Here is a 25,761-nt window from a genome sequence, read left to right as displayed (position 1 = left end):
GCCATATTTGCTCCCTGTGCCTCACCTACAGTCTGCAATACCAAGGGCACTGCTGCTGTTACAGCCTGGCCCTCCAACTGCCACTGTGGTGTCTCTGCTGCTATATTTATAGAAGGACCTGAACCTTGGGGTGGCAGTGGGCTTGGAATAACCCAATTCCCTGGCACAAGTCCTTTCTGTGGGGTTCTGCCTTTGTGCCATGCCCACAGAGGCTGGTGGCCTTGGGCACAAGTGCTGCTAGAGGAGAGCCTGAGAGTGCCATCACCCAGACTTTTGGGTCACTACTAAAGAGATGTATTTTTTTTAGATGTGCTGCAGGGTATGTGCAGAACTGACAATAAACCAATGTTACAGCTGCTGTGGACTCTTCTGGAAGCTTTATCTCACCATTCAATCTTACAGACTGGTCTAAGGTACACCAAGACTCCATCACTGTGACCACAGCCATCTGAACAGACAGGTAACAAATCCAAGCCCAGGATGGGATGGGTGGGAAGCATGTGCCAGCAGGCACCTTCAACCCTTTGTAAGTGCAGGGCTGCTCCAGCTAGAACCAGGACAACTTGGAAATGTGTAACTCAAAGTTAACTTCCAGCAGCAGCTTGCTGTGCTCACTGGAGGACAAAGGGCTTTACAGGAAGCCTTTCACACAACAGAAGGGGTTTTCAGCTGTTGCTTGTTGGCTGCTCTTTTGCCTTACCCTTGAGAGCTGCTGTTTTATCAGCCACTCAGGTGGGGTTACTATGTCTACAGTTTAGTGCTTAACAGAGTTCAGCTGCTGCCTGGGTGAACTTCTCAGAAGTGCTTTGTTTATCTTATAAATCAGGAGGCTCCCCAAAGGGCTGGCCAAGGCAGGGGGCTGAGTGACAAAGTGCTTTATCAGAAGGTGTGGCATTTCTAACCAGGGGAGTTGTGCTTCTGTGTGAGGTAGCGAAAGCTGAGAGGGAAAGAAGAGTGATAAAGATAAGTGAATCTTCAGCTATTTTCTCTCTTCCTTCTTTTCATGTCAGGGTGGTTTTTTACCTGGCCTTGCAGTAGCACTGATGAAGGGGGAGGGTGGGACATACTTCAGCTAAGATCTCATGGGCCACAGCGTGCAGCAGTTGAAGAGAAGCTCCTAACACAGAAGATGATGGAGTTGTTGCTGGCATCAGCTCACCAGCAGAAGGCTGGCTGTGCATCATGGCTTGCAGTGAGCACCCTGAGATCTATCCCCTTCCCAGCTGACAATGACAACCTTCTCCTCAAGCTTTGCCAGTTTCCTGTAGGTGAATCATCTCCTGTTGGGTGTAAAGCAGTACTTGCCAGGTCACAGCTTCAGAACATCACTCTGATTATTTTATTGCAGTCTCCTGAAGGGCAGAGATTGTTCAGTTCCAGGGGATAGCTGTAGCAATAAAAATAACTTAGGCATTTTTACACAACCCAGGACACTCCTCTGCTGGAAAACCAGCTCCCTTTGGGTACACTTTCTGCATGGGCATGGAGCCATCGTTATGTATGACAGCTGCAGGGACCTGACTGACTTCTTTATATGAGAGAGAAACAGATGCAGATCATTATGTCAGTAGGAAACTAATTAACAATGACCTTTCTTACCACTGCAGCTCAATCTGTGCCCCAGCAGATGTGCTAATTGTTCATTAGCACTGATCAGCTTTGCAATTAAGATGCTTTCTGCAAGCTCCTGCTTCACAAATCCTGCTGTGGGACCTCTTGCATGTCAATACAGAGAAGAAGCTGGCCTGTGGAAAGCACCAACAGCCAGTGCAGGTATTGCATAGCCTCTGCTGTCTCTAGAAAGCCTCAGTCTTTGCTCCTGTTAGCTAATTCAAAAAGCAGAGAGCCCCACGCTGCACAGCTTGAAGGCAGCTGCCTGCATCTGTTCAGCTGCTCTGCTGGAAGAGGCTATGAAGAAGCAGGGGTGGGGAAAGGAGGTCCAGTGGTTTGCTTAGCCACTGCCTGCACCACTGTGAGGAAGAGTACTTGAGGGGTGAGGTTGTAGTCCAGTCCATCAACAAACCCTGTGGTGGCAGTCTGGGAAAGCAGCTGTCTGAGGTCAGGGATGTCTTCTGGAAGAGTCCTCTCCAGAAGACAGGGTAGGAAGCACTGAACAAGCTCAAAGATGGCAAAACAGTGCCGGTGGGTTTGGTCATTCTCCTCCTCTTAGGCTCTATGGGTGCAACACTGTCTTATCCAGGATGGCAACGATAGTGTGGTACAGTTCTTTAGCCTGTCAAGACACAAATCAGTGCCAGTCATTCTCTGCCCCACAAGTGGCTGCTTCTCAGAACTAAGTACCCCCATCAATCACTTGCCATAGTTAAATATCAGGTAGGGCCTGGGCTATGCAGTGCCCCCATGCACCTCTGGGACAGGAGAGAGGTCTTCTGGCAGAGTCTTTTAGCAGAGTCTCAGCTGGGCAGTGAAGGGCAGTTTCAGAACTGGCAGGAGAGAGCTGTAGGTGCAGGCTGGTCTTACCTGTGACAGTTCAAGCCACATAGCCTTGGGGCTGGCAGCTGAGCCATAGTCCAGTTCTATGCCAGGAAGGCCACCATCAGAGACAGGCCCCAGGATTCGCATCTGATGCAGCTCCTTCAGGGGAATGATGCAGGACACCCTCTGTGTAAGGAGAAAAGCCACAAAACACTCTTCTGGTGCAGCCCTTAGAAATAAGAGCATCTGAGTCTCACCAAGGAGGATTCACCTGGAGAGATGTTGAAGGCTGGGACCTAGGGAAGTGTGTACAGAATACAGGGCAGGTTCCTGCTGACAGCATGGCCCTAGAACTGCTGCAAGGTTGGGACAATCACGACTGTGACCTACACTTCTCCTGTGGACCTTGCTTTTAGCATGATCTCTGGGCTTACAAAAGAGGACATGGCAGTACTCAGTGTTCTACCTCTCTTGTCACTTGCTTTGGGGTAGTGCTGTGGGCTGCTGTGATGCAGATAACTGCAGTCTCTTCCTGCACAAGTTCTTCTAAAGGTCAGGTTAACATCTGATAGACATGTGGACTCCAGAAGGTGTTGTCTGGCATACCTGGGTGGTGCTATCCACTGCAATGATCTCCTCTTTATTCACACCAAAGAAGCAGGGCACAGAGATGGTGTCATCGCTGACTCGCTCTACCAGGTAGGTGTTGTAGCCAAAGAAAGGCAGCTTCATCACCTGCTCTGTAAGACAGCAAAAGGTGGCTTTCAGATAGCAGCCTCAAGCCAGCAACCTACAACCTGAGGTGGTCAAAAGCTGCAAGTGTTCCCAAGCTTTTTTACATTAAAAAGTAAGATTGACAACTTCTCCCTCCCCACCACGCTGTTGCTCCTTAGCTCCCAGCAGCCTGAATGGATGTCTGGTTCTTTCCTGACCAGAAAACCAGAATTTCAATTGAAACACAACTTGTACAGAGCTCTGAAAATCTACTGCAGACTTCTGCAGAAGAGGTGGAACTTCTATTATCATGACCATGCTTGGGAACAAGTGCCAGTCTGCAGGGGGAGGCTCTCAGGAGCTCTAGGTCATGGCCCATTCCACGCTGTCCCAGGAGTGCATTCAGAGCAGCTTCCATCATGCTCAGGAGTCATACTGAAGGAGGTCTGGGTGTCTGCTCACCTATGAACTGGATTTTTGCTTCCATTGGCTGGAGGGGCTGCCTGGTTCTCAGCAGTGTGCCAACATAGCTCTCCAGAACCTGGAGTCTGATGGAGGACTGCAGGGTCTTTGGTGTGTACTCGTTCAGCGCTTCCCTGTGCCAACAAGCAGATAGTAAATCAGCCCCTGCCCACCTCTAATGAAAAGACCAACCAGGGGGATTAAGAGGAAGGAAAGGACATGGCAACAATTTTCAATTGCATGGCTGGGGGTAAGAGTGGAGGGAGAGGAGAAGAGGTCCTGTCTGAATTGGATAACACCGAGACAGTGAGACTACCACTCTCCACAGAAGGGCAGCTGTGCACCACTGAGTAGAGCACTGAGAGAAATCTCCTTTCTGGAGACAGCAGGAGCTCTTCAAGCAAGGACTGTGGCATGGAAGCAAAGCCACAGGCTGTTCCTTTCAATAGGCAGGCTCAGCTGAACACCACCCTGCTTTAAACCTGTTTTGCTCCTGTGCATCCAAAGCACGACACAGAGCAGAGTTGCCCATGCCCAGCAGGGTTGTGTCATTGCCCCTTGGTGATGGTGCTGGAAGGGAATCTGAAGGAGACATTACCTCCACTGTGAGCCAAAGTGTAAAAGAATGCAGGAAGGAGGGAGCGTGGAAGGGAAGGAGGGAGCGTGGAAGGGAAGGAGTGACAGTGGAACCCCTATGGCACCCTCAGGAAGTGTCCTCAGCTCCAGAGGAGCCACAAAAGGGAGTGTGGATCAGAGATGGTCAGCTTTAAGAGTGTGAACTGGAGATAAACTTTCCTGATTATAGGCAGGAGTCAGTCACTAAGTGACATTAATTAGCAGCTTATGTTCTCCAGAGCTGTCCATTCCTTAATTACTCAGAGAGTACTTTCAGGCACTCGCCTCAACCCCTGTGGTACCAACAGTCATTAGAGACAGAGACCCAACCCCCAGAGAGCTGTACCTGGAGAGAGCAGAGCTCTGCTGCTCCATTTTGGCCCAGTGCTGGAGCACTGCCAGCACTCCCACCTCCATCTCCATCTCATTGCCTTGGCCCAGCAGTATCCTCCCATCCAGGTAATCCCTCAGGATCTAAGAGACAGGAAAGGAGCCTTTGTTACATGTGCCAGAAGGTACAGGCAGGGTTGGGGAGAGCCAGGCTGCATGGACCCACATCCTGCCTTGTTTGTAACACATCCAGCTCAGGCTGGCAACACCAAGCAAAGGCTTTCCAGGCTTAGAGCTGCATGAGCCACATCTGGAACAGCACAGCTCATAGGCTGGGGCTGCACACTTGCTGCCTTCCTTGCATCCAGAGCTTCAGTTCTTAGTCATGCCCAGAAACAGCACACAAAGCCAATCAGCCAAAGTCCTCCCACTCCTTCAGCTCCTCTGGCACCTTCCTGTTGGCCTCTCCCCCTGCTAGGTGGGGTCCTGGTGCAGCCCCTGGCCTTGTTGCTTACCTGTCCATAATGGATATCAGTATAAATTTGGTTCTCAAAGTGCAGAGGTGTCCTCCAGATGAGCCTGCGTAAAGTCACAGTGACCAACTTGTCCTCCAGCAGGTAATCATGAAGGTACTCCTCTGGTCTGACTGGCCTCATAACTTTGCCTGCATGTTCACACAGAGAGAGGATCAGCACTCTTGGTGCTGAGATAGGGGGCTGAGCTCCATGGGCTGGGACAGGAGCCCTCCTGCACACCTCTCTCCCACCCTGCCCCTATGACTCCCATCATTGGCCATTCCAGCGGGACATGGAGCCTCAGGGACACACACCTCTTTCAGGAACAACCAACAGAGCCCCTGAGAAGGCACAAGCCTTAGCCCCAGTACAGAGGAAAACTACTGAAGAGAAAAGCTCCCCAGAACAAACAAGGGTGGGGGAGCTCTTCAAACCAGTAGCCAGGTTAGTCCCTGTTGGAATAATCTCTACTTGCCAAGATTATTGTTGTTACTCCTGGTGGCAATAAGAACAAATTCCTGGATCTCTTCTTGTTCACCTGCCCCCATCTTCTCACAGATCTCCTGCAAGAGCTCCTTGGCCACCTGAAGCAAGGAGAGGAGCAAATAAATACCATGGGGCAGACAAGCCCAAAGCAACCTCGGAGCAGTTAGACATACTGGGCCTCTTGGAGGGCAGCAGCATGGCTCTGGGCTTTGCACAAAGAATCAAGCTGGGGGATGCCTCCCAGCCTTGTGCAGGCCCTGCAGAGAGAATGTGGCTCCAGGGGTTCCTAGGAAGTGAGTGGGAAACTGTCACAGCACTGTGGGAAGCACAGGCAAGCCCAAGGTTTGGTGGGTGTGGGAGTACCCTGGCATGGCTCAGAGCCCAGGTCAGTGAAGACATTCAAAGCAGACCACTCACAGTGAAGGTCTGGATCTTGGTGATGTACTCCACACCTCCAGGCATCGGCACCGTCAGCCGGCGGGCACTGCGCCCCTTCTGCAAGGGACAGGGCAGCAAGAGGGGCAGGATGGCATCAGCTCTCTGACTGCTCTTCCCTTTTCCTCCTCATCTTTCCCTCTTCCTCCTCATTTCTGTTTCCCACTGCTTGCCCATAGCACTTTGCCTCTTCCCTGCCCACATCCCTGCCTACTGCATAGCAGTGCTCTTCCCAATCCCCTTACAAACTTAATGCTTCTTTCCCTCTCTTGGAGCACCAGCCACCCACATGTAGCACCTCCTGGCAAGCCTCTGCCCTCCCTCTCTTTCCAGTTTTGCTCCTGTGCATCCCAGCATCCCCACTTCCCTACCCCTCCATACCAGCAATGCCTCCAGCTCCACAGGGAAGGGAAGGTGCCGGCGGCCCCCGTACATGAAATTCTTGCGCAGGTTGCTCTGACAGACCTTGGCTATGGCTGCAGGAAAGGGGAAAAGCTTCAGCAGCAGAGCCACACACAGGACCCAGCCCTGGCTCCTCTGCTGCTGAGTCATCCTGACTGTGTTGGCTGCTAGGAGAGCAAAGAGACTTAGAATCATAGAATGGCTAAGGTTGGAAAGGACCTTAGAGATCATCTACTCCAACCTCCCTGCCATGAGCAGGGACACCTCTCAACTAGACTCAGCTGCTCAAGGCCTCATCTTGACCTCATCTCTCACTCTGCCAACCCCAGAGAGCATCCAGAGCATCAGGGAGAACTAGAACCCTCTTCTCAGGCAGGATTCGAACCTGAATACTTCACAGCTGATGACACTGGAAGACCACAGCCTGCCTGTCCCCCACGGTCTAGCTGTCAAACTGGGCCTAAGCCACAGGGGTAAGCTAAGACTCAGAGCCACAGTTCCACCTTGCCTGTATGAAGATGCAATGGAAAATGACCTTTGCAAAACCAGAAGGAGTAGAGGTCCAAAGCAGACGCTTGCCTGCAGTGTCAATTCCCTCAGCATCCCACTGATTTCTCCTGCCCAACAGGATACAAGGGAGATTTTCCCATTGGGTAATGTCCCTGCCTGGATCCTGTCTTCTTTCCTTGACCACTGGGCCTTAGTAACAAGAGGGCAGACATTGATCTTACAGGACACAGAGTCATACCATGGTGGGTGCTAGATGGGTCACTGCTGGCTAGCTGCAGAAACTTGGTAGCATAGGGCATCAGGATGTTAGAAGGGAGGAAGTACCCAGTGAGCAGGTTTAGGAGCAACCAACCACGCAGCACACTCTCCCTGTGGAACAGAAAGAATTGTGGGCACCTTGGAACAAGACAATTCCTGCTCCAAGCAGCTCAAAAGCAAGCCTCTGCCCTTTTGTACATCTATGGCAGGTGGCAGAAAATGAGGTGGTGGCCCTTGGTCTGAGAGAAGGATTGATCCAATAAGTCTAACAGCTAACAAAGAGAGGGAACAGTCAAGGTCACTCTGATGTCACTGCTGCCATATTACAGGGCAGTGTGGTGTCAAGACAGTCCCTAACTGTTGACTCAGTTCCCCAGGGCTGTGATGAGGGAATCAGGGCTCTGAGCAGCACCACTACCAGGAACATTTACCAGTGCCCAGGTATATCAGCAGCCAGAGCTAAAAGGACAAACGTCCATTGAAGTGAAAATGCCAACACAGTGAGCCCAGCACCTGAGCAGGCAGGGACAGTACATCATTAGGGGACAGCCTCTTCCCTGGCCCTGGTGTGCCTGCAGTGAGGCAGATGGTTCCCCTTCAGCTGTTCACACACAGGACAGTGCTGGTACTCACTGGTTAGGGTTGTGGGAGACCTGTTTGATGACCTGGCAGTAGATTTCATCATGCAAACTCTCCTTCTCCTTGCACAGCTGCATTCAGAGAGAAGACAGCATCAGAGAAGGGATGAGAGCATCAGAGAGGCCCAAGGTCATCCCTGTGCCCTTCCCCTCCCAGCTCCAGAGCTCTGCCAAAGCTGAAGCTTTGCAGCCTCTGGTCTCTAGTGCTTTCTAGGCTCAAAGGAGAGGCAGGTTGTGCCCTCACCCAGTGATACCCAGGGAAACCATTTACATGCAACCCCTTCCCTGTGTGTTTTTAATCAGCCTCTTTCAGCTCACTTCCTCAGGTAGGAGGTTTCACTATGGCTCTCTCAGCAAGATCTTGGCCCTTTGTTCCCATTGGTCCTTCAGCACCGTGTCCAGGGGAAGGTGACAAACCTGAAGGATCTCATAGATGCATTCAGCCTCCTTCTGGTTCTTGAGTTTTGGCTGATCTCCCATGAACCTCATCAGAGCTGCAAGGCAGAGGCTACCATTTAGGTCTAAGCAGAGGTGATCCTGCCATGGGGCAGGCAGTAGAGAATGTCCTGAAAGCTTTTCTGCTCCACAGGCTATTAAGAGGCTTGCAGTGGCCATGTGTAGTCAGAAGGGCACCATCCCAGGCAGTGTGTGTCTCAGACACTTTGCCCTTGAGGCAAAGTGCATTTTGCTGGATGCTTTCAGCATGGACATCGAGGGTTACTAACTGCAGAAATACCTTAGGAGGGACCTTCCTCTCTCAGCTTTCATGGCCTGCTTTGGGGTTCCTGATGCCTGTGTGTGGTTACCAAGGCTGTCCCAGCCTCTGCAGTTTGTATCCTAGGGAGGTACTTACTCTTGAAGTTCTTTGTGGCAAGCTCATTGAGGTCACTATCAGAGTACTGGAGCAAAGACTCCTGGATTGGGACCTGCAGGGCCAGAATACAAAGGTAAGCTGGGAAGGCAGATCCCACAGAGCTCTGCTGCAGGCTTCATGGGAGGCACAAGCTCCCAGTATCTTGCAGGCAGCACTGGAAGTAGGGTGATCTACACTTCTGCAGAGACTACAGCCAAGGATCTGCTCTCTGTGCCTTTGCCTTGTGGAAACAAAGCTAGAGGCAGTGCTGGAGCTGGGATTCTGGCTGTAGCCATGGGCAGACACTTTGCTCACCTTTGTGTGCTGGACCAGATCAGTCACACTCTTCTTTTCAGCAGACATTGCCTTCAATCTCTGCCTAGAGAGAGGACAGGGAATATTCAAACCAAGAAAGATCCCAGAAACTGGCCTGGTGTGGGTCAGGCTCCACAGGTCCTGTGCATAGTTCAGGAGGGACCACAGGTCCTGTGCATAGTTCAGGAGGGACCACAGGTCCTGTGCATAGTTCAGGAGGGACCACAGGTCCTGTGCATAGTTCAGGAGGGACCACAGCTTACTCACATGGACTGAGCCTCTCGGAAGTAGGCTGTGGCGAAGTCCACCATGGTGTAGTTATCCCCAGCAGGGACTAACAAGGTGCTGTTGGGTTCTGATGTCAGACTGGGAGTAGAACTCTGCAAGGACAGGCACCAAACTCACCCCAAAAGTCAGTTGAGGAACTGCAGTGTGCCTTCTCCTCACTGGCCAGACCTGGGGAGACCTCACCTGCAGCTGCTGCCTCCCCCTCCTACTATGATAGTATCTGAGTGTCTCAGCCATCTCTTCCCTCTAGCCTTGGAGGTCAGATGGTAGCAGGACTACAGACCAACCCTGGCAGCTCCCACAGAACCCAGCCACAGCCCCTAGAAGCTGCCCAAGGACAGCTCACCTCCTTGCTGGTGTTCCTGCTTTCTGAGGAAGCTTTCATGCCCTTCCACCGCCTTCCACGTCTCTCCATGCTGATGCTGAGGTAGTCAGGGGCTGCAGCCAGCTGCACCAGGCTGGTGGGGAAAATACCACAGCGGCCACCAGTGGAGCCAAACTGCCAACCTGCAGAAACAAACAGGGGAGAAAGAGTCAGGAGCCGTGGCAGCTCCCCAGAGAAACCAGCAGTGAAGTCTTGCACCAGGGCAGGGTTAGGTTGGACCTTAGAAAAAAAACTTCATCACTGGCTGGTTCTCAAACACTGGAACAGGCTCCCCAGGGAGCTGGGTGAATCCCCATCCCTGGCTGGACTCAGTCATCTTAAAGGTATTTTCCAACCAAAATGATTCTATGATTCTGCTGGCAAAAAGGAGCATCAGGCTGAGCAGGCTTTCCTGCACCCTAAGACAACATCCCCTGTGAGCATGGCAGCTGGCACAGGGTGGGTTGTGGTCAGAGTGGCAGAGTTGCAGGCTGACTGTGCCAGCCCATAGCAGCCTGCTTTCCTCTGGGTTACTGGACAGCAACACGGAGAGTTTCTGGGCACTGTGGGTGTCCAGCAGGCCCTTGAACCCAGAACCCACCTCTCCTGCCAATCTCAACAAACTCCCTCACCTGGCTCCATGCCTTGCATGGGCAGTAACTCAATGAGGTCACCCTTCTTGAAGCTAAGAAGGCTCTTGTCATCCGAGATGTAGCTGCGCAGAGCAACCACGTAGTTGGTATCCTGGGGAAGAAGTGGTGGGGAGGTCAAATCTCATCTTGAGGATGTGAAGGACTCAGACTCTGTCATCCCATGGGCCCTCTCAGGTCCGTATGGGAAGCCACCTGCATTCTCTATGCATGACAGCCATTGCCTCACCTGCCTCAGCTCCTGGATGAAGAGTTCCACCATGGCCTTGATGCGTGGAGCCTTCGGAGAGTGCAGGGAGAGCTGCTCTGTCTTCAGAGAGAACTCCAGGGTATTGCTGCCCTTCAGTTCCACTGACAGCACATCTGCAAAGCTGAGAACACAGCCAGCATGCTCAGGCACCTCCTGCCAGAGCTGGGGATGCAGATTATGGGGATGGGAGCTCATTCCAAGGAATGGAGACAGGCCTCAGCATGCCTCAGAGAGTGACCTTTTACCAGCCTACACCATAGGCTGCTCATGGTTTTCACCACACCACCTTTGTGATGATGTGCATGGAACTGGCTCACACCAAGCACTCATTGTAAGCAAAGCACAGGGTAGGAAGGAGAGGGAAAAGCCAAGCTCATTAGAAGAAGGATCACTGAGTCACAGCTGGTTTGGGGCAGCACAACCAGAGAATTTTCATCTCACTGGTTTGTTTTTTCTCCTAACACTTTGAAAGCATCCTGGGGGGTTGGGACTAGATGACCTTTGGAGGTCCCTTCCAACCCAGACCATTCTCTGATTCTAAGTGACACATCATCATCCTGCAGCAACCTGCAGCCCTTCTGCTCACCTGTAGCTGTGGAGAATCTTCAGGTGCTGAGGCTTATACCCAGCTGCTTTCACCACCTTCAGCAGCCGCATGCCCCGGTGAGAAACACCCAGGATCTGCACATCACTGCCATTCTCACCCTGGCAGGGAAAAGCAGCAGAAAGCATTAAAGGCTCCATCCCACCTGGACAGGGTGCAGCAAGGGAAGAAGATGGTACCACAAGTATCACAGTAGGATGGAAGGGACCTCAAGAAATCATTGAGTCCAACCCCCCTGCCAAAGCAGATCACCCAGGGTAGTCTGCACAGGAATGCATCCAGGTGGGTTTGGAAAGTCTCCAGAGAAGGAGACTCCACAACCCCCCTGGGCAGCCTGTTCCAGGGCTCTGTCACCCTCACTGGAAAGAAGTTTCTCCTCATGTTGAGGTGAAATCTTCTGTGTTCAGGCTTGAACCTGTTGTTCCTTGTCTTATTACTATGCACCACCAAAAAGAGCTTGGCCTCCTCCACTTGAGACCCACCCCTCAGATATTTATACACATTGAGCAGATCCCCTCTCAGTCTTCTCTTCTCAAGACTAAACAGCCTCAGGGCTCTCAGTCTCTCTTCATACCACGAATGGGCTCCTGAGAGAGGTGTCAAACCCAGGGAGGTACAGAAAGCCCAGAAGAATAAGTGATGTGTGGCCAGACAGGGAGACAGAAAGAGACTGCAGGTGTGTTGGAACCACACAACTAGAGGAAGCCCAGGGTGTGGTGAGAAGGTTAAGACTCACATGAACTGGGAAAAGGCGAGAGAAATAGTTAGCCCAGTTATCCCGAGCAGCCAGCACGATCCTCTTCTTGATCCCATCCTCCTGAATGGCCTGGGCACTGCTGCCAACCTGCAGCTCCACTGCAAGGGGTACAAAGAAGAAACTTTCTCAGCAAGACAAAGGTGGCTGAGCCTCCCTCTGCACAGGGACTCATCCCCACCAGTCCCCCTCGGTGATTACAGCACAGCAAATGGCATGCAGAGGCAAAAGGACACCATGCTGCTTGCACATAGCAACCTGCTGCTAATTTCTCTCTCCCTCTGCATGAAGTTTCTGTTAAAGAAACTCTGAAACAACTCAAAATCCCCATGAGAAACATACCCAAACTAAGATTTTTTTTTTTTTTTTTTTTGGCTCAGAAACATTTCTGGGCCATTTTCTGGCCATTTGGAATAAACAAACATCCTCACACTGCACTGCGCTGCACTGCACTGCACACACAAATTGCTTTCTTGCTGCAGTGACAAATATTTCCCCCCTCTGTCCCAAGGCCTGCCTAAAGGGATGTGGAGGTTGGTTTCTCATGTCAAGCCAAAACTCTGGGGTGGGCAGAGGGAGGAAGGGATGCTGGGGCTGATAGTTACTCAGCAGATCTTTCATCTTGCGCTTCTCCTCCCTGGAGATCCGAAAGCAGGAGTTGGAGAAGGTGTCACAGATGATCTGCAGAGGGAGGGAACAGAGAGGCTTCTGTTGAAAAGGCCACAGCTGGTTGTGTTGGAGCATCTCAGGCTGTTGAACAGACTGAGTTTCAGGAAAGGCTTCAAACTAGAGAAGAGGAGATTTAGATTGGATGTTAGGAACAGGTTCTTTACTATGAGGGTAGTGGAACACTGGAATAGGTTGCCCAGGGAGGTGGGTTGGGACCCCATCCCTGGAGATATTCAAGGTGAGGCTTGACAGGGCTCTGAGCAGCCTGATCTAGATGAGGATATCCCTGCTGACTGCAGGGGGGTTGGACTGGATGATCTTCAGAAGTCCCTTCTAACCCAGACCGTTCTATGATTCTAAGGAGTGAACAGGGGCTTGACTGGATGGACCTGGAGAAGACACCAATGCCACTAGGGATGCAGAAGTGAAGGTAAGTGATGGAATGTAAATAGAGAGTGATTTGTGCCCAGAGTCAGCAAGCCTTGGGATGTACACCAGTGCATACCTGTTCACACAGCAAGTTCAGACAATAAGGGTGACTGAAATTTTCTTTGGGGTAAAACACCTGCAAGGAGAAAGGAAAACAAACAAACAAACAAACAAAAAAAAAAAACAAACCAAAACAATGGTGATGTTACAGATGTTTCCAGATGTTGTAGAAATAACTCTCCAGGGATGTTTTGTACTCTATATGCTCTAATATCAGAGAGGAGTAAGTCTCCAAAGACTGGCGAGGAGGAGACATTGTGAATGTGACCAGGAGCGAAGGACCAGCAGTAAAGTGCTGAGACCATGGGATCTGATCAGCTCAGTGCACCCCACAATACTTGATTTTAAACACATTTGCACTGTTCTAAGAGGAAAGCACCAAATACAAACAAATCCCTTTGTAGATTTCTCAAGTGCTTTGCAGAAGAAGGAAAGGACAGGTAGGGAAGCAAGACACAGGAGTCAGTAAGGCAGAGCAGGGCTCAGCTCTCCCATCAGATGATCTCCTGCCTCCAACTCCTGTGTTGTGTGGCCTCCTCTCAGAATGATCTTTGTGCTCTTGTATCACACTGGGTGACAAGAAATGGTTTTATCCACAGGTGGGCCCAGTGCCCTCCCCTGTAGCCAGCCCTCAGCTAAGGAACTGCACCTCTTTGCGCAGGAAGATTTTCCAGGCAGGGTTGGCATAGGAAAAGCTGACACTGGTAGCAAGTTTATACAGCTGGGTCTTAATACCACCATCTTCTGTTATTGTTACAGTAGAGCCTGTGTGAGGAGAGAGCACAGATGATCATAGAATGCTTTGTATTGCAAGGGATCTTAAAGATCATTTAGTTCCAACCCCCTGCTATGGACCTAACCTACTAGACCAGGTCACCCAAGGCCCCATCCAACCTGTCTTTGAGCACTTCCAGCATTGGAGCCTCCACAACTTCTCTGGGCAATCTGTTCCAGTGCCTCACCACCCTCAGGGAAGAATATCTTCTTTATGCCTATTGCTGCCTGTGGGGCCAGCTTCCCACCTGTCAGAGACCTAACCAAGAGAAAGAGGACAGTGCCTGGCTGGATATTGCCAGGAACCCTCTTGAAGGTCAGTGACCAGCCAATGTGAGTGCATGCACCCAACAGCCATCATGTGAGTAGCAGCATTTCTGAGAGCCTTTGTACTTGCTGCAAGAGCCACGAAGTTCAGTGCTCCTACTAGAAGCCCTCCAGAGACAGGGAGCAGACAGCATCCCAGGCAAAATGCTACCCCTCTGCTTAAGGCTGAAGACACAAGTTTCACTTTAAGGCTGCTAGAGATTTTAAAAGGACATTAAAGTTCTCCCCTGAGCTGCAGACTGCATGGTTCTGGTACCCAGGACTTGCACTGAACTTTCTCTCTGCAGGAGATCCATTAAAGACATTAAAGAGGCATTGAGGTAGGGATGAGGTAGGGATGTCTTCATGCAAGCACTCCCAACTTCCCAAACTTCAGAGTTCACTGATAGGAACTCTGTAGTAGAGTCCACAGTTCAGCTGGTTTGATACCCCTCATCTAAAGCAGATGAGGAGTTTTCAGACTAATCCAGACACTTTGATTTACCCTCACAGGACTTCTTAAAGAAACGTGTTTTAAAAGAGAGGGGAAGTGAAACAGGGAAATTCTTCTACACCAGGGAAGCTGCCTCAGCAATGTGTTTGCCTGGCTGTTCCTTGCATGTCATAAAATGTGAAGCTGAAGAGAGTTTGAACATTTTGAAATGCATTGGTACACATATCCAAAACAGCAGCCAAGGACAGAATGAATTATGGCTCCAGGCTCCTGCTGAAACTCAGGGACAAAACCTAAGACACTTCCAAAGGACTGGTGAGAACAATTTAGGTGAGCAGCATCCAGACAATCTGCATGTGGCCCGTGTCCAAGGTCTACCCAAGCTCTCATTTCCCCTCTGAGAAACATTCCCTCATTCCTCAGCCTGTCTTTAAGGACCCTTCAGAGGCTCTAGAAGGTAGAACACTTGGCTGCCCATTCCTCCCTGGTCTAAAGTCCACCTGTTGAATTGCAGCTTTGATAAAGTAATCACGTTCCAGGTAGGTAATAAAAGGTATCCTGTGCTGGACCTTGATAAAGTTGCAGCCCAAAGGTTCCTTCTGGGTTTAGCTGCATTCTTCAGGGAAACCCAACCCCTCCTTCATCATTTGTGCCTGACATGCAGCACTGCACTGGGAAAACAAGGAAGAGCTAGAGCTGGCAAGTGCCATGCTGATTACTGGGCCAGACTGGAACCATGACAGTCTCTCTGGTTTCATACAGCCCATTCACTCTCTGGCCAGCTGGCTGATGACAGAACATGAGCTGTGACTTCTCCTGGGACACTGGACTGATTCTGACCCCATGCCCTCCCTGCTACCAAATGCCCTGGGTGAAGTCAATACCTACCCTTCCCTGGGGAATCCTCCCAGTCTTGGTTCCCAAGCTCTGAGAGAGGTGAAGGCAATGGTGGGGGAGGAGGAGGAGCAGAAGCAGAAGGTGGAGTAATCTGCTGGCTGAAGATACTCAGAAGAGGCAACTGCTTCTCCTTGATCGAGCTAGAAGTTGAGCTTGGCTTGGGTTTGGTAGGTGGAGGCATTTTCTTCTCCTGTGGCAGGGGGGATGGCTGCAAGACAGCAAAACCATTTGACCCAGTCACCCTCTGCATTACTGTGCTCTGTGCTGACACTGCTACTATGAACCATCCCTAGGGCAGCAGTCCAACCCTGGAAGCAAGATGTGTGTGAACAGGGACACCAGGACCGTGAAATCCACACACTATCTACGAGATGAAGATTAAGCAAACCCAGGTGCAGAGAACCAAGTCACTGAGACTGAAGCCTCCAGTTGGGAAGGGGAATAAAGACATCAATGGGGCAAGACCTTGGTGTCAAATGTGGGAAACACAACTTGCTTGTTTGCAGGTAATCCTTAAACATACAATAGGACTTGCTGCTCCAAAAATGCTTCCTCAAAATGACTTTATGTATCAGTGTGAGGGCTGAAATCCCCCCACACTGACAATAACCAGGCTAGCTCAGTCTGGAAAGCAAATGCAAGCTGTATTTACAAGCAAATCTACAATCTGTGACGAAATGCAATGAATATGTACAACTATACACAATTCACAACATTTACAAATATGTACAATCAACAGAAAAGCACAACCAAGCTCCCTTTGCTTCCCCCCAAAGGGGCCTTTCCCAAGGGGCCTCCTCCCCCAAGGCCCCCCTGGCAGAAAGCAGAGAAGTTAAGAAGCAGAGAGGCTGTTAACTTAGCTCCCCAAGGTCAGTGTGTTATCTTCAGCCAGAAGAGAAGAAGCAGCAGCAGCCAGACAGCCCAGCAAGGAAGCTGAGAGCTCAGACCCCAACTGCCCCTACTTTGCTTTGAGTAGTGGGTCTTAAACATTTCTATCTATCCAATGGAAGTGTTTAGAACAATCGTCATTTTGCTTTCTTACACCCAATAGTGACTTATTTACATTCTTTAGCCTTCTCTGCTTTAACTTGGCAAAGAAAAATTGAAAAGACAGTTTCAAACCATCTCACTTGACAGACTGGAATCCAGTCTGGGATGGGCAGCACCATGCTGTCAGCTCACAACTCCCTAGTAACCCATCAAGAGATCACCCACTGCACTACCAACCTATTGCAGGATGGGTATGCAGGCCCCCCCTGCTGAGCTCTTAAGGTGACCAGAGAGCAAAGAACTCACTGATTTAGGAGATGGGAGGTTCACCATTCCCAGCTTGGCCAGAGCCTCGTTCTTGGGGTCATTCTTCTTTATAAATGGCTTAGACACTCTCCTGCAAGGCAACGGGGAGCACAGCTACAGGGGCTGCAGAGGGGTTGTGGCCACAGTGGAGCCATGTGGCAGCACAGAGACATGTTCCCAGCCACCTTCCTGCCCCCTCTCACCTGGCAGGGGTGATGGGCTGGGGTTCAGGGGCTGGCCTGCTCTGGTACATCTTGATGATGTTGCGGATCTCCCGGCTGGGTTCTGGTCGCAGCTCGGGGCCTGAAGGCTTCACCACAGGCAGCTCCTTCTTTGGTCTTGGTGTCTGTTTTTTTGGCTTTGGCTCAGGAGGTGGCAAAGCAGGAGCAGGAGCTATTGGGGATGACAGCTTTAACCAACAGAGCAGCAAAGACACAGGAGAAATCTCTTCATCTCATTTGAAGCTCCCTCTCGTTCACCCCGAAGCTGACTGGCCACTGCCTTGCTTAGGGATCCCACTTCCCAAAGCTCAGCCTTCCCCTCTCCCATCTCAAGATGTAGACTTCCAAGAGAGCCAGATGCTTTCCTCTTCTGCATATATCCTGGCCTGATGCTCTTGAAAAGTTCATTCTTGGCTGCCTGCCTGGGTATCTGCTGCACAGCATCTTACCTGCTTCTGGTTCAGGTCTAGGCTTCGCTTCTTTCTTTGTCTCCTGCTCTTTTTTCTTCTCCTCCTCCTCCTGCTTTGGCTGGGGGTTTGCTGGAGGGCTCCAGGCTTTAGATGCAGGTCGGATTTTCTTCACTCGGATCTTTTGCTCTCCTGCATAAAAAGTGGAATTTGAGCTGGGTAAACCCACAGCCAAAACCCAGCACTAACAGCATAGTCCCCACCCTTGCATCAGCCAGCAGAAGCTTGTGCTTTCTAGAGGCAAAAGAACATGTGTCAGTCACAAGCCCAAAGGTTTCTAGAAAACTGGCAGCTCAACACCTCACAATCTGAGTGCAGCCAGCTGAGGAGGCACCCAAAACTCTTGCTACAGCAGCTCCTGCAGGGATTAGTTGGGTTCCAAACAGGAAAGTGATGCCAGGAAGGCTGCAGAACAAGGTGTTATGATGAGTGAAATTCCCACAGTGGGAAATGCTCACCCTTCTTCTGAAAATATTCTCTCTTCTCCTGGAAAGTTGTTGGAAGATGTTCATCATCTTCACTGCTGGAGGACTGGTCTTCTGTGTACTCATAAACCTGCAAGCAGTTCACAGCATGGGCAGTCAGCACCAGCCAGTCCTCACCTCCAGAGTGCCCTTCAGTTCAGAGGGGAGCTTTCCTTGCCATGTTCTGATCCAGAACTTCTTCCCATCTGGGAATGTCCCAAGAGATCAGTCTCTGAGCAAAGGAATTATCAACCAAGTCACAGGAAGGAGGAGTACAGGTTAGAGACCCAACACAACTTGCTGGAAGGTAAAGGACTCAGAATGATGAATTTTACTATGGGGATTCATTGGCCAACAGTGCAGCCAACCCTCCACAGAGCCAGTGCCAAGAGGGTTTGGTCCTGGGTCTTAAACACTCAGCAAGCAGAGTTTGAAAGGCCTCAGTTATTGTAGGGAAGCACAGCTCTCTGCTCCCCTCTCTGCCAAACCACTGCCACACTCAAAGGGAAGCAGAGCAAAGTCAAATCATGACATTCAAACCAAATTCACCACCACTGTTCATTTCTCATACCAATTCTTCTGCCTTAGGTGGTGGTTCTGGAGCATCCTGACTTCTGGGAGGCTTCTTGGGGTTTGGGGAAGTAGCTGGGACTGGGTCTGAGGTTGGAGCCAGGGCTCGGGCTTGTGGTGGACTTGAGACTCTTGACCTTGAGTTCTCAAGAGACTTTTGCCAGCGCTGCTGTTGCTGCTGCTGCTGTTGTTGAGAAAGGGTCATGGCTTGAAGGGTCATCTGCTGGGCCTGAAGGAAGGGAATTGGAATGTCTATGAGCTCTAGGCTACACAAACCCACCCCCCACCACTCAGGCTGCTCCATTCTTTTGCTGGCAATCACAGAATACCCACCCAGTCCCTGCAAATCTCCCAGTGTTATGGACAAGGTGTGCTCAGGGAGTCTGCTCCCACCTAGGCAGAGCTCCTAACAACACCCCAATGACTCAGCTGCCTCTGAGGTGCTAGCCTGGGAGCTCCATGCACCCAGAAGGCTTTGTGCAGAAAGCAGAACACTGCAGATCTGCACCTGTAGCAAATCCCTTCTTAAAATCACATGGGAATTACAGCTGAGGCTGTTCCTTGCCCCTTGCAGCTGTTCTTGTCCCTGCTACTCACTCACCTGTGGCGCCTCAGTGTTCTCACGGACACAAAGGGGCAAAAAAGGGAGTTCCCAGTTTTGCAGTCTTAAATAACCCCAACTTTATAGAGCTGAACCCCAGCAGCAAGCACAGAGTGTTACAGAGCAGGCGTAAGGCAGGAGGGGAGCGTGGCTGACCTCTTCACAGCACACAGCCCAAGCAGTTCCCTGCTTTTCCCCAGCTCCTGGGCCCCTCCCAACCAGTCCCTTCCACTCACCATGAGCATGGCTTGCTGGTTGATAAAGGCTTGCTGTTGTGCTGCTAACTGAGCAGGATCTATAGCTGGAACCATGGCTGTGGAAGACACACAGGTCTGCAGAAGCCCACAGGCAACAGCTCCCCACAGCCCAGAGGTGAGTGTTCACTGAGCACCCTGCCTGGCATGCCAAGGCACAGGCTCCATGACAACACCAACCCCACCATCCTCTTCCCCTGGACAGTCACTGAAGCACTGTGGTGTACCTGGCATAGGTGCAATCCCACCAGCTGCTGGCATCATAGGCATGGCTGCTGGCATTCCCAGCACTGAAGGCATGGGCTGGTAAACTGGTGCTTGGGTCACTCCAGAGAAGCCTAGGGGCAGAAGACCACATGCACAGTGGTTTTGGGGACTTGCAGATGGGGAAGCCCTGATCAGTCCTGCAGAGCACACTGCATAGGCTGGGAACCTCTAGTTCTCCCCACATGCAGCAACCACAGGGAGGTGTGAGTGGTTTAACTCTTCCCACACAGCAGGACACAGCAAAACTCAGGTGGAAAAAAGGAAAACAAAGAGAAATGTGTGGCCTGCCAGATTTCACAATAGCAGTGCCCAGACAGTGCTTCTGAAATCTAACTTATGTCACCACCATCCTTCATGACTAAGCCTATAAATAACTCCTGCCTGTGAATGATTACCCAAAAAGGTTTCTCTTGAGGGATGGGCAAAGGTCTCTGGGACTGTCACATCCATATTGGTCTTCTTGCTGCAGGTAGCAAGGGTGAGTGAACAATGAACCCTAGCCTGGGTGGCATTGTGAAGGAGCTGTGAGGAGAAAGGAATTCCTCTGCTCTCAGCAGTCAAGTCCCACAGGAGGCCACAAACCAGAGAGCCCAGTGAGGTCAAAGCCAGAAGGAGCAAGGGGTATGGAGATCCATCCCAGCCTGGGGTGAGGCAGCACACAGCACAGGTCTACTGAATCATGACGTCCCCAGCAGTGAGAATGACCCTGGGACACCACAGAGAGATCTCCACATCCCCCACTGATCTAAGCACAGTGAGTGACAAACTGGCTTGTCATGCCCCAGAGTCTCTGTAGTAGCCAAAACAGTCCCAGGCTCAATAAAATGGTCTGACCAGTACCTTCCCCACCTTTCTGAAACAGCTGGGTGTGTTCCTACACATGCAGATTTCTCAGTGCCATTAAGGTACTGGTGTTTGACTCCACCCTGCTGAAAATCCCTGAGTCTTAGCTCCATGGAAACGAGGAAAAGTAAAGAAACCAAACACACAAACCAGGGCTCACACTTACTAACCTAGGGAGTAGCTAGAGATGATGGGAAAGTCTGTAAGGAAGCAATAAGAAAGATTAAAAACCTCCCCTGAGAAAAGGCAGCAACTGTTTTGTGTGGATACAGGACTTTTGAACATTGGCCTAGGGAAGAGGTGGCAAGGGTCAGAAACCAGCTACCTGTTGCCTTGATCCTCCCAAGACTAACTTGAGAGAGAAATTAAAAGCAGAACGAAGGTGGTACCATTGCCTAGCACTTCCCCAAAGCATCTGTCTCCCAGCACCTGGGAGTGAGGAGTGCATCTTCTGTTGATCCACACTGAAGATCAAGGTTCTTCAAGAATCAGCCAAGCCCAGGCAATAATTAGCATTTAAGAGAGTCCCTGACTTGTGCACACTGAAGCTTACATAGCCCCAGAGCTACTCCCAGCTGGCCCCATCCCCTCACAGACCTGTAGAAGGAAAGATTCCTCTCTGGGGGGGTCCAATCTTCCCACCTCCTTTCATGCGTCCAGTCAGAACCTCTCTGTTCTCCATGTCCTGCACCAAGGAGAAAGTGATCTGAGCCCAGAGAGAGAGAGGACTTCACAGAGAGAAAGGCACCAAAAGGCACTGCTGAGCTGAGCAGAGGCAGGGTGAGGAGGCAGAGGCAGGGTGAGGAGGCAGAGGCAGGGTGAGGAGGCAGAGGCAGGGTGAGGAGGCAGAGGCAGGGTGAGGAGGCAGAGGCAGGGTGAGGAGGCAGAGGCAGGGTGAGGAGGCAGAGGCAGGGTGAGGAGGCAGAGGCAGGGTGAGGAGGCAGAGGCAGGGTGAGGAGGCAGAGGCAGGGTGAGGAGGCAGAGGCAGGGTGAGGAGGCAGAGGCAGGGTGAGGAGGCAGAGGCAGGGTGAGGAGGCAGAGGCAGGGTGAGGAGGCAGAGGCAGGGTGAGGAGGCAGAGGCAGGGTGAGGAGGCAGAGGCAGGGTGAGGAGGCAGAGGCAGGGTGAGGAGGCAGAGGCAGGGTGAGGAGGCAGAGGCAGGGTGAGCAGGCAGAGGCAGGGTGAGGAGGCAGAGGCAGGGTGAGGAGGCAGAGGCAGGGTGAGGAGGCAGAGGCAGGGTGAGGAGGCAGAGGCAGGGTGAGGAGGCAGAGGCATACATGAGAGTCACAGACACAAGACAGCTGCACAGAGCAAGTAAGAGGGAAGATCAAGGAACTTACTGGGACTCTGGAATCTTGATGCAGCACAGTGTTGAAGAGATCATCCACATAGTGATCCAAGCCTACAGAGGTTCTCAGGTCATCTCCAAATCTTGAATCTGAGAGCAGAGAGTGAAGTCTGGTGACAAAGCAGGTAAGGAACATTCCCCTGCCTCCAGTCTATGTTAGACAGTTCTCATTTGGAGTAAAGTCCTTCAAGAAGCCCTTCAAGCCCTTGGAGTCCACCAAAAAGAATTATCTGTCTCCCTTCCTGCTCTGATTCCCTGCTGGGACCCCTCTGCCCCTTCCCCATGCCTTTACAGTCCTGGGAAGAGCTCACCTGCATAGACACTGTTGAATTCTGGAGGCAGGCTGGGTGGGGGGAAGGCAGGGGCCTGGATGCCTGGAGCAGGAGGGATCCTGATGAAGGGGATGGTAAGATGAGGACAGTTCAGAGCACTGAAGGATGAGCCACTGGGTGAGAGTGGCACAGGTGGTGGGACAGGAGGAGGAGATGCCTTACGAATCGAGGTCATGGAAGCTTCTGTCCCTCTTGGGCATGATGGGGTACTCAGGTGAGGACTGAGAGGAACCACTGAGGTTGCTGACATCCTCCATCTCACCAATCAGGTCCAGCACAAAGTCACAGCCCAGCAAGTCCTGCCATGTGTTGCCAGTAAACATGGAGACAGACCACCCTCGAGACTTTTTATCACAGCCCCTGGTAATGAGGAAAGGAAGGAGAGAAAATGTGTGCAGGGGAAAGGGAGAGAAGGACAACACTGCAGGCAGTTTCCTCTTGCCTTGTCTACCCTGGCTTAAGTCCTTAAGATTTAGAGTGTGAAGCACATGTTAAGTGTCCAGGGTCAGGAGGAAAATGGAATTGCCGCAGATTTGTCCTTTCATTTTGATCTGAAGCTGCTCTGAGAAGCTCACACCAGTGGTTCCTGTCCTCCTGGAGAGGTCTGCAGCTTATGCACACAGATGGAAGGGTGAAGGAGAGAGCACAGGGGTGAGGAGTGGTTATTCCACACCTGATCATACAAATTCTAGCCTGCAGCCCCAACCAGTCTGAACCTTAGAACAAGTGACAATTTTTTTTGTACCCCCAGACCTTCTCCCATGCTCTGGCAGTACCTTGCACTCAGGATCCAGCCTGCATACTGCTCCCCAGTCATCCAGGACTCCACCTCAGCTGAGAGCATCTCCTCTAGCATAGAAAAAAAGTCAGTACACAGCCTCCCCAGCAGGGCCCAAAGCAACACCTAAACTCTGCAGGACACATGAAAAGCCCAGCTGAAAAGTCTTACACACTCCTGAGCAAGGGCCACAGGAGGAGTGGAAGCATGTGGAGGGCTGCACATGAACACATTCACATCCTAAAGAATTCTTTGGTGGCACAGGTTGGCATTTCCAACCTGACAGCTGAAAACCCTCACGCTATCCTGGCTCACTTGGGCCACCACTCCCACTTCACCAAGGAGCCAGAGCAGGGATGCCTTGCATTCGACTCACAGAGCTTCTGATCACTCAAGAAGCAGCATAAGGCAGTACTGGAGAAGGGAGAAAGGCAGAAAGTCCCTGTAGCAAAGGCAGCAGTTCTGCTGCACAGCCTGTGCAGTGAGGGGCAACAGGAAACCTGGACCATAAAGATGGACAACCAGAACAGTCCTCTGTTGAGATGGGCCCAAACCCAGAAGCATCTCATCCCTCAGCCTGAGGAGCAGGTCTTGTCAGGCCCAGACTTTGGGACTTCTGGGTCTGGGTTCAGGTGCTTATATCCCCCATGGTTGTACCAGCTGGAAGGAACTGGTGTTCTGATCCCTCTGTACTAAGCTGAGAGAAGCTTAGTCTGGTAGAGTTAGGTAATGATTGGACCCAATGATCTTAAAGGTCTTTTCCAACCGAAGCAATTCTACACTTCTAAGTAATTTGTGAATGCTGATTTTGTGCTGGAGCAGCCCTCAGGGATTAGAAGCCAGTGGGAGGGCAGAAGCACAAGTTACCATTAAAAGTATGAACATCCAGCACCATCCTCCCTCTCCTCTGGTTTGCAGTCCACTCCAGCTGGGTGGGAGGGTAGGCTCGAGACAAGGCAGAGTCTGTGCCTGTGTGCTGTGCTGCTGTCAAGACCTTGCGCTGGCAGACAGCATTGTAGCCCTCCAGGCCATGGTCTGACACAAACCTAGGGACAGCAACTGCGTTTAGCACACTGCTCACGCTCTCTCAGCCTTAATCCACATGTAGCCAGGTCTTTCCTCCTCCTTACTTCAGCAGTGGCTTCTCCAGTGCTGGTGAAGGGGCAAAGCAGCTCAGCAAGGTTGCCATCAGGACCCAAGCTCGCTGGCTGTGCTCCAGGTCTGGGTTTTTCCACGCCTGGGCAACCACCTGACTGAAGATTTCATTGCGTAGAGCCACATTGTTCAAACCTCTTGCAGCGATGTAGTTGCCCAGAAGGACCTCCTGCCAGCCCTGGAGGTTCTTGTCACCAATGAACCGCAAAATCTAGAAGCATCCAAGGGGGAAAAAAAAAAAAAAAGACAAAAAAATAAAATAGAAAGCTCTGGTTGTAACCTTCTGTTCCAAAGGTTTCAACCTGGGCTCTAGGCACCAGGGTGTTTGTGAGCCTAAGAGAAATGGACACCACTCAGTCAGGATCTGTCCTCAGGTTTTGTGCACCACCTATCATAGAATCAGTCAGGGTTGGAAGGGACCACAAGGATCATCCAGTTCCAACCCCCCTGCCATGGGCAGGGACACCTCACACTGGATCAGGCTGCCCAGAGCCTGTGTTCTGTGGAATTTGGAAGGCAGTGCTCGCAGAGACCGGACCCTGAACTAAAAGCCAGGGTGGCTTCAGTCTCTTCTTAGGTTATGTCCTCTGACTCAGAATTTGTTATTAAGCAAAACACTTCCCCTTCTCTGGGCACAGCTCAGCTACAGAAGCAAGTCATCACAGGCTGTTTGCTACTGCCTGAGCCCACAGGCTGCCTAGCTGTAAAAACACACGCAAGAAATTGATGCCTTGTTGATCTTTGTGAAAAGCTCAGAGAGGCAAGCATGAGGAAACACCACCAACTACCCGGTAAAAATAATTTGGTGAAGTTAATATCATACCAAGTTGCATGAACTGTGGTTAAGCCTTGTTCTATGACTGACATAAAGAGTAAGTGTTGGAGAAGAGGGGTGTCCCTTATGGTGTCATTGCTGCTGAATCTGGAATATTGGGAAACTAAAGCTCAGCAGCCTAATCCCTCTATGTCCTGCCAAATTCAGAGGCTTCATCACTTTGATCCCATTCAAAGGTCTATACCTTTGGTCTGTGGCTGGTCTATACCTCACCAAGAATGCAGCAACCCTAAGGGGCTGCATGCAATCTTTGTCAGACTGCTCCACTGCCTAGAGGGAGTGATTTTTTTTTCAGCTCTCCTAACACCATCTATGTTTAGAACAGCAGCCACCACCACCATCTTGTTACATAATGACATAAAAAACTCATCTTATGCCCACCTGCACATCAACAAGGCCCTGGTCAAGATGTCTCTTACCAGTTTGTTGACCTCAAGTGCACTCTCCTGGTATTCAGCATCCAGCTGGGTCAAGGGGTGCTGCAGAGGCTGGCCAGGGGCAGGGAAATCTGTCTTCTGCAAAGGAACAAAAGGACAGAAACATAGAGGTTGATTCTGGTGTTACTAGAACTAGTGTGCTTGCCCAGTGGGGGAGGCAATGAAGAGGTGGAAAGAGTTCTCACCTGGAAGTGTGACTTAATGAAGGAGGAGAAAGGATAGCTGTTGATGGTGGGTGGGAGGGAAAGGTCATCTTTGACCTTGGCTTCTGGAGGCAATGCCTCAGTTATCTGGTTGGCCTGTGCCCAGTTCTGACCTGCAGGAAAAAGAGGGTTTTTGTTGTAGCAGTTGGAAAGGCAGCCAGAACACATCCAACTCACAGTGCAACACATGGATAATGTGCATCTATCCTTGCCTCAGCACCTCT

At 51.2% G+C, this 25,761-nt stretch overlaps 1 protein-coding gene across 1 annotated transcript in view; it reads right to left on the bottom strand.

Annotated features, from left to right (window-relative positions):
• Window positions 1-2,173: 2,173 nt before the first annotated feature.
• The window catches only part of MYO15B (myosin XVB), a 45,366-nt gene continuing 21,778 nt past the window's right edge, over window positions 2,174-25,761 (bottom strand). Inside the window, exons 23-62 of the mRNA XM_054394055.1 lie at window positions 25,520-25,650; window positions 25,317-25,412; window positions 24,038-24,273; window positions 23,775-23,953; window positions 22,906-22,978; window positions 22,292-22,489; window positions 22,109-22,227; window positions 21,790-21,887; window positions 21,049-21,136; window positions 19,557-19,679; window positions 19,324-19,400; window positions 18,488-18,715; window positions 17,911-18,007; window positions 17,435-17,584; window positions 16,968-17,157; window positions 16,765-16,855; window positions 15,460-15,676; window positions 13,687-13,802; window positions 13,054-13,113; window positions 12,485-12,560; window positions 11,862-11,980; window positions 11,108-11,226; window positions 10,501-10,642; window positions 10,254-10,365; window positions 9,604-9,764; window positions 9,237-9,349; window positions 8,970-9,033; window positions 8,655-8,727; window positions 8,219-8,295; window positions 7,797-7,873; window positions 7,144-7,274; window positions 6,375-6,469; window positions 5,976-6,053; window positions 5,548-5,656; window positions 5,073-5,221; window positions 4,574-4,701; window positions 3,613-3,746; window positions 3,043-3,176; window positions 2,482-2,622; window positions 2,174-2,233 (exon numbers count right to left, since the gene is read on the bottom strand). Of these exons, the coding sequence (XP_054250030.1) occupies window positions 2,174-2,233; window positions 2,482-2,622; window positions 3,043-3,176; window positions 3,613-3,746; window positions 4,574-4,701; window positions 5,073-5,221; window positions 5,548-5,656; window positions 5,976-6,053; window positions 6,375-6,469; window positions 7,144-7,274; window positions 7,797-7,873; window positions 8,219-8,295; window positions 8,655-8,727; window positions 8,970-9,033; window positions 9,237-9,349; window positions 9,604-9,764; window positions 10,254-10,365; window positions 10,501-10,642; window positions 11,108-11,226; window positions 11,862-11,980; window positions 12,485-12,560; window positions 13,054-13,113; window positions 13,687-13,802; window positions 15,460-15,676; window positions 16,765-16,855; window positions 16,968-17,157; window positions 17,435-17,584; window positions 17,911-18,007; window positions 18,488-18,715; window positions 19,324-19,400; window positions 19,557-19,679; window positions 21,049-21,136; window positions 21,790-21,887; window positions 22,109-22,227; window positions 22,292-22,489; window positions 22,906-22,978; window positions 23,775-23,953; window positions 24,038-24,273; window positions 25,317-25,412; window positions 25,520-25,650 (4,859 nt within the window). The remainder of the gene's footprint in view (window positions 2,234-2,481; window positions 2,623-3,042; window positions 3,177-3,612; window positions 3,747-4,573; window positions 4,702-5,072; window positions 5,222-5,547; window positions 5,657-5,975; window positions 6,054-6,374; window positions 6,470-7,143; window positions 7,275-7,796; window positions 7,874-8,218; window positions 8,296-8,654; window positions 8,728-8,969; window positions 9,034-9,236; window positions 9,350-9,603; window positions 9,765-10,253; window positions 10,366-10,500; window positions 10,643-11,107; window positions 11,227-11,861; window positions 11,981-12,484; window positions 12,561-13,053; window positions 13,114-13,686; window positions 13,803-15,459; window positions 15,677-16,764; window positions 16,856-16,967; window positions 17,158-17,434; window positions 17,585-17,910; window positions 18,008-18,487; window positions 18,716-19,323; window positions 19,401-19,556; window positions 19,680-21,048; window positions 21,137-21,789; window positions 21,888-22,108; window positions 22,228-22,291; window positions 22,490-22,905; window positions 22,979-23,774; window positions 23,954-24,037; window positions 24,274-25,316; window positions 25,413-25,519; window positions 25,651-25,761) is intronic.

The sequence above is a fragment of the Indicator indicator genome, chromosome 29, assembly GCF_027791375.1.
Source record: "Indicator indicator isolate 239-I01 chromosome 29, UM_Iind_1.1, whole genome shotgun sequence".
Taxonomy (NCBI): Eukaryota; Metazoa; Chordata; class Aves; order Piciformes; family Indicatoridae; genus Indicator; species Indicator indicator.
This window is presented reverse-complemented; position numbering and strand designations above follow the sequence as displayed.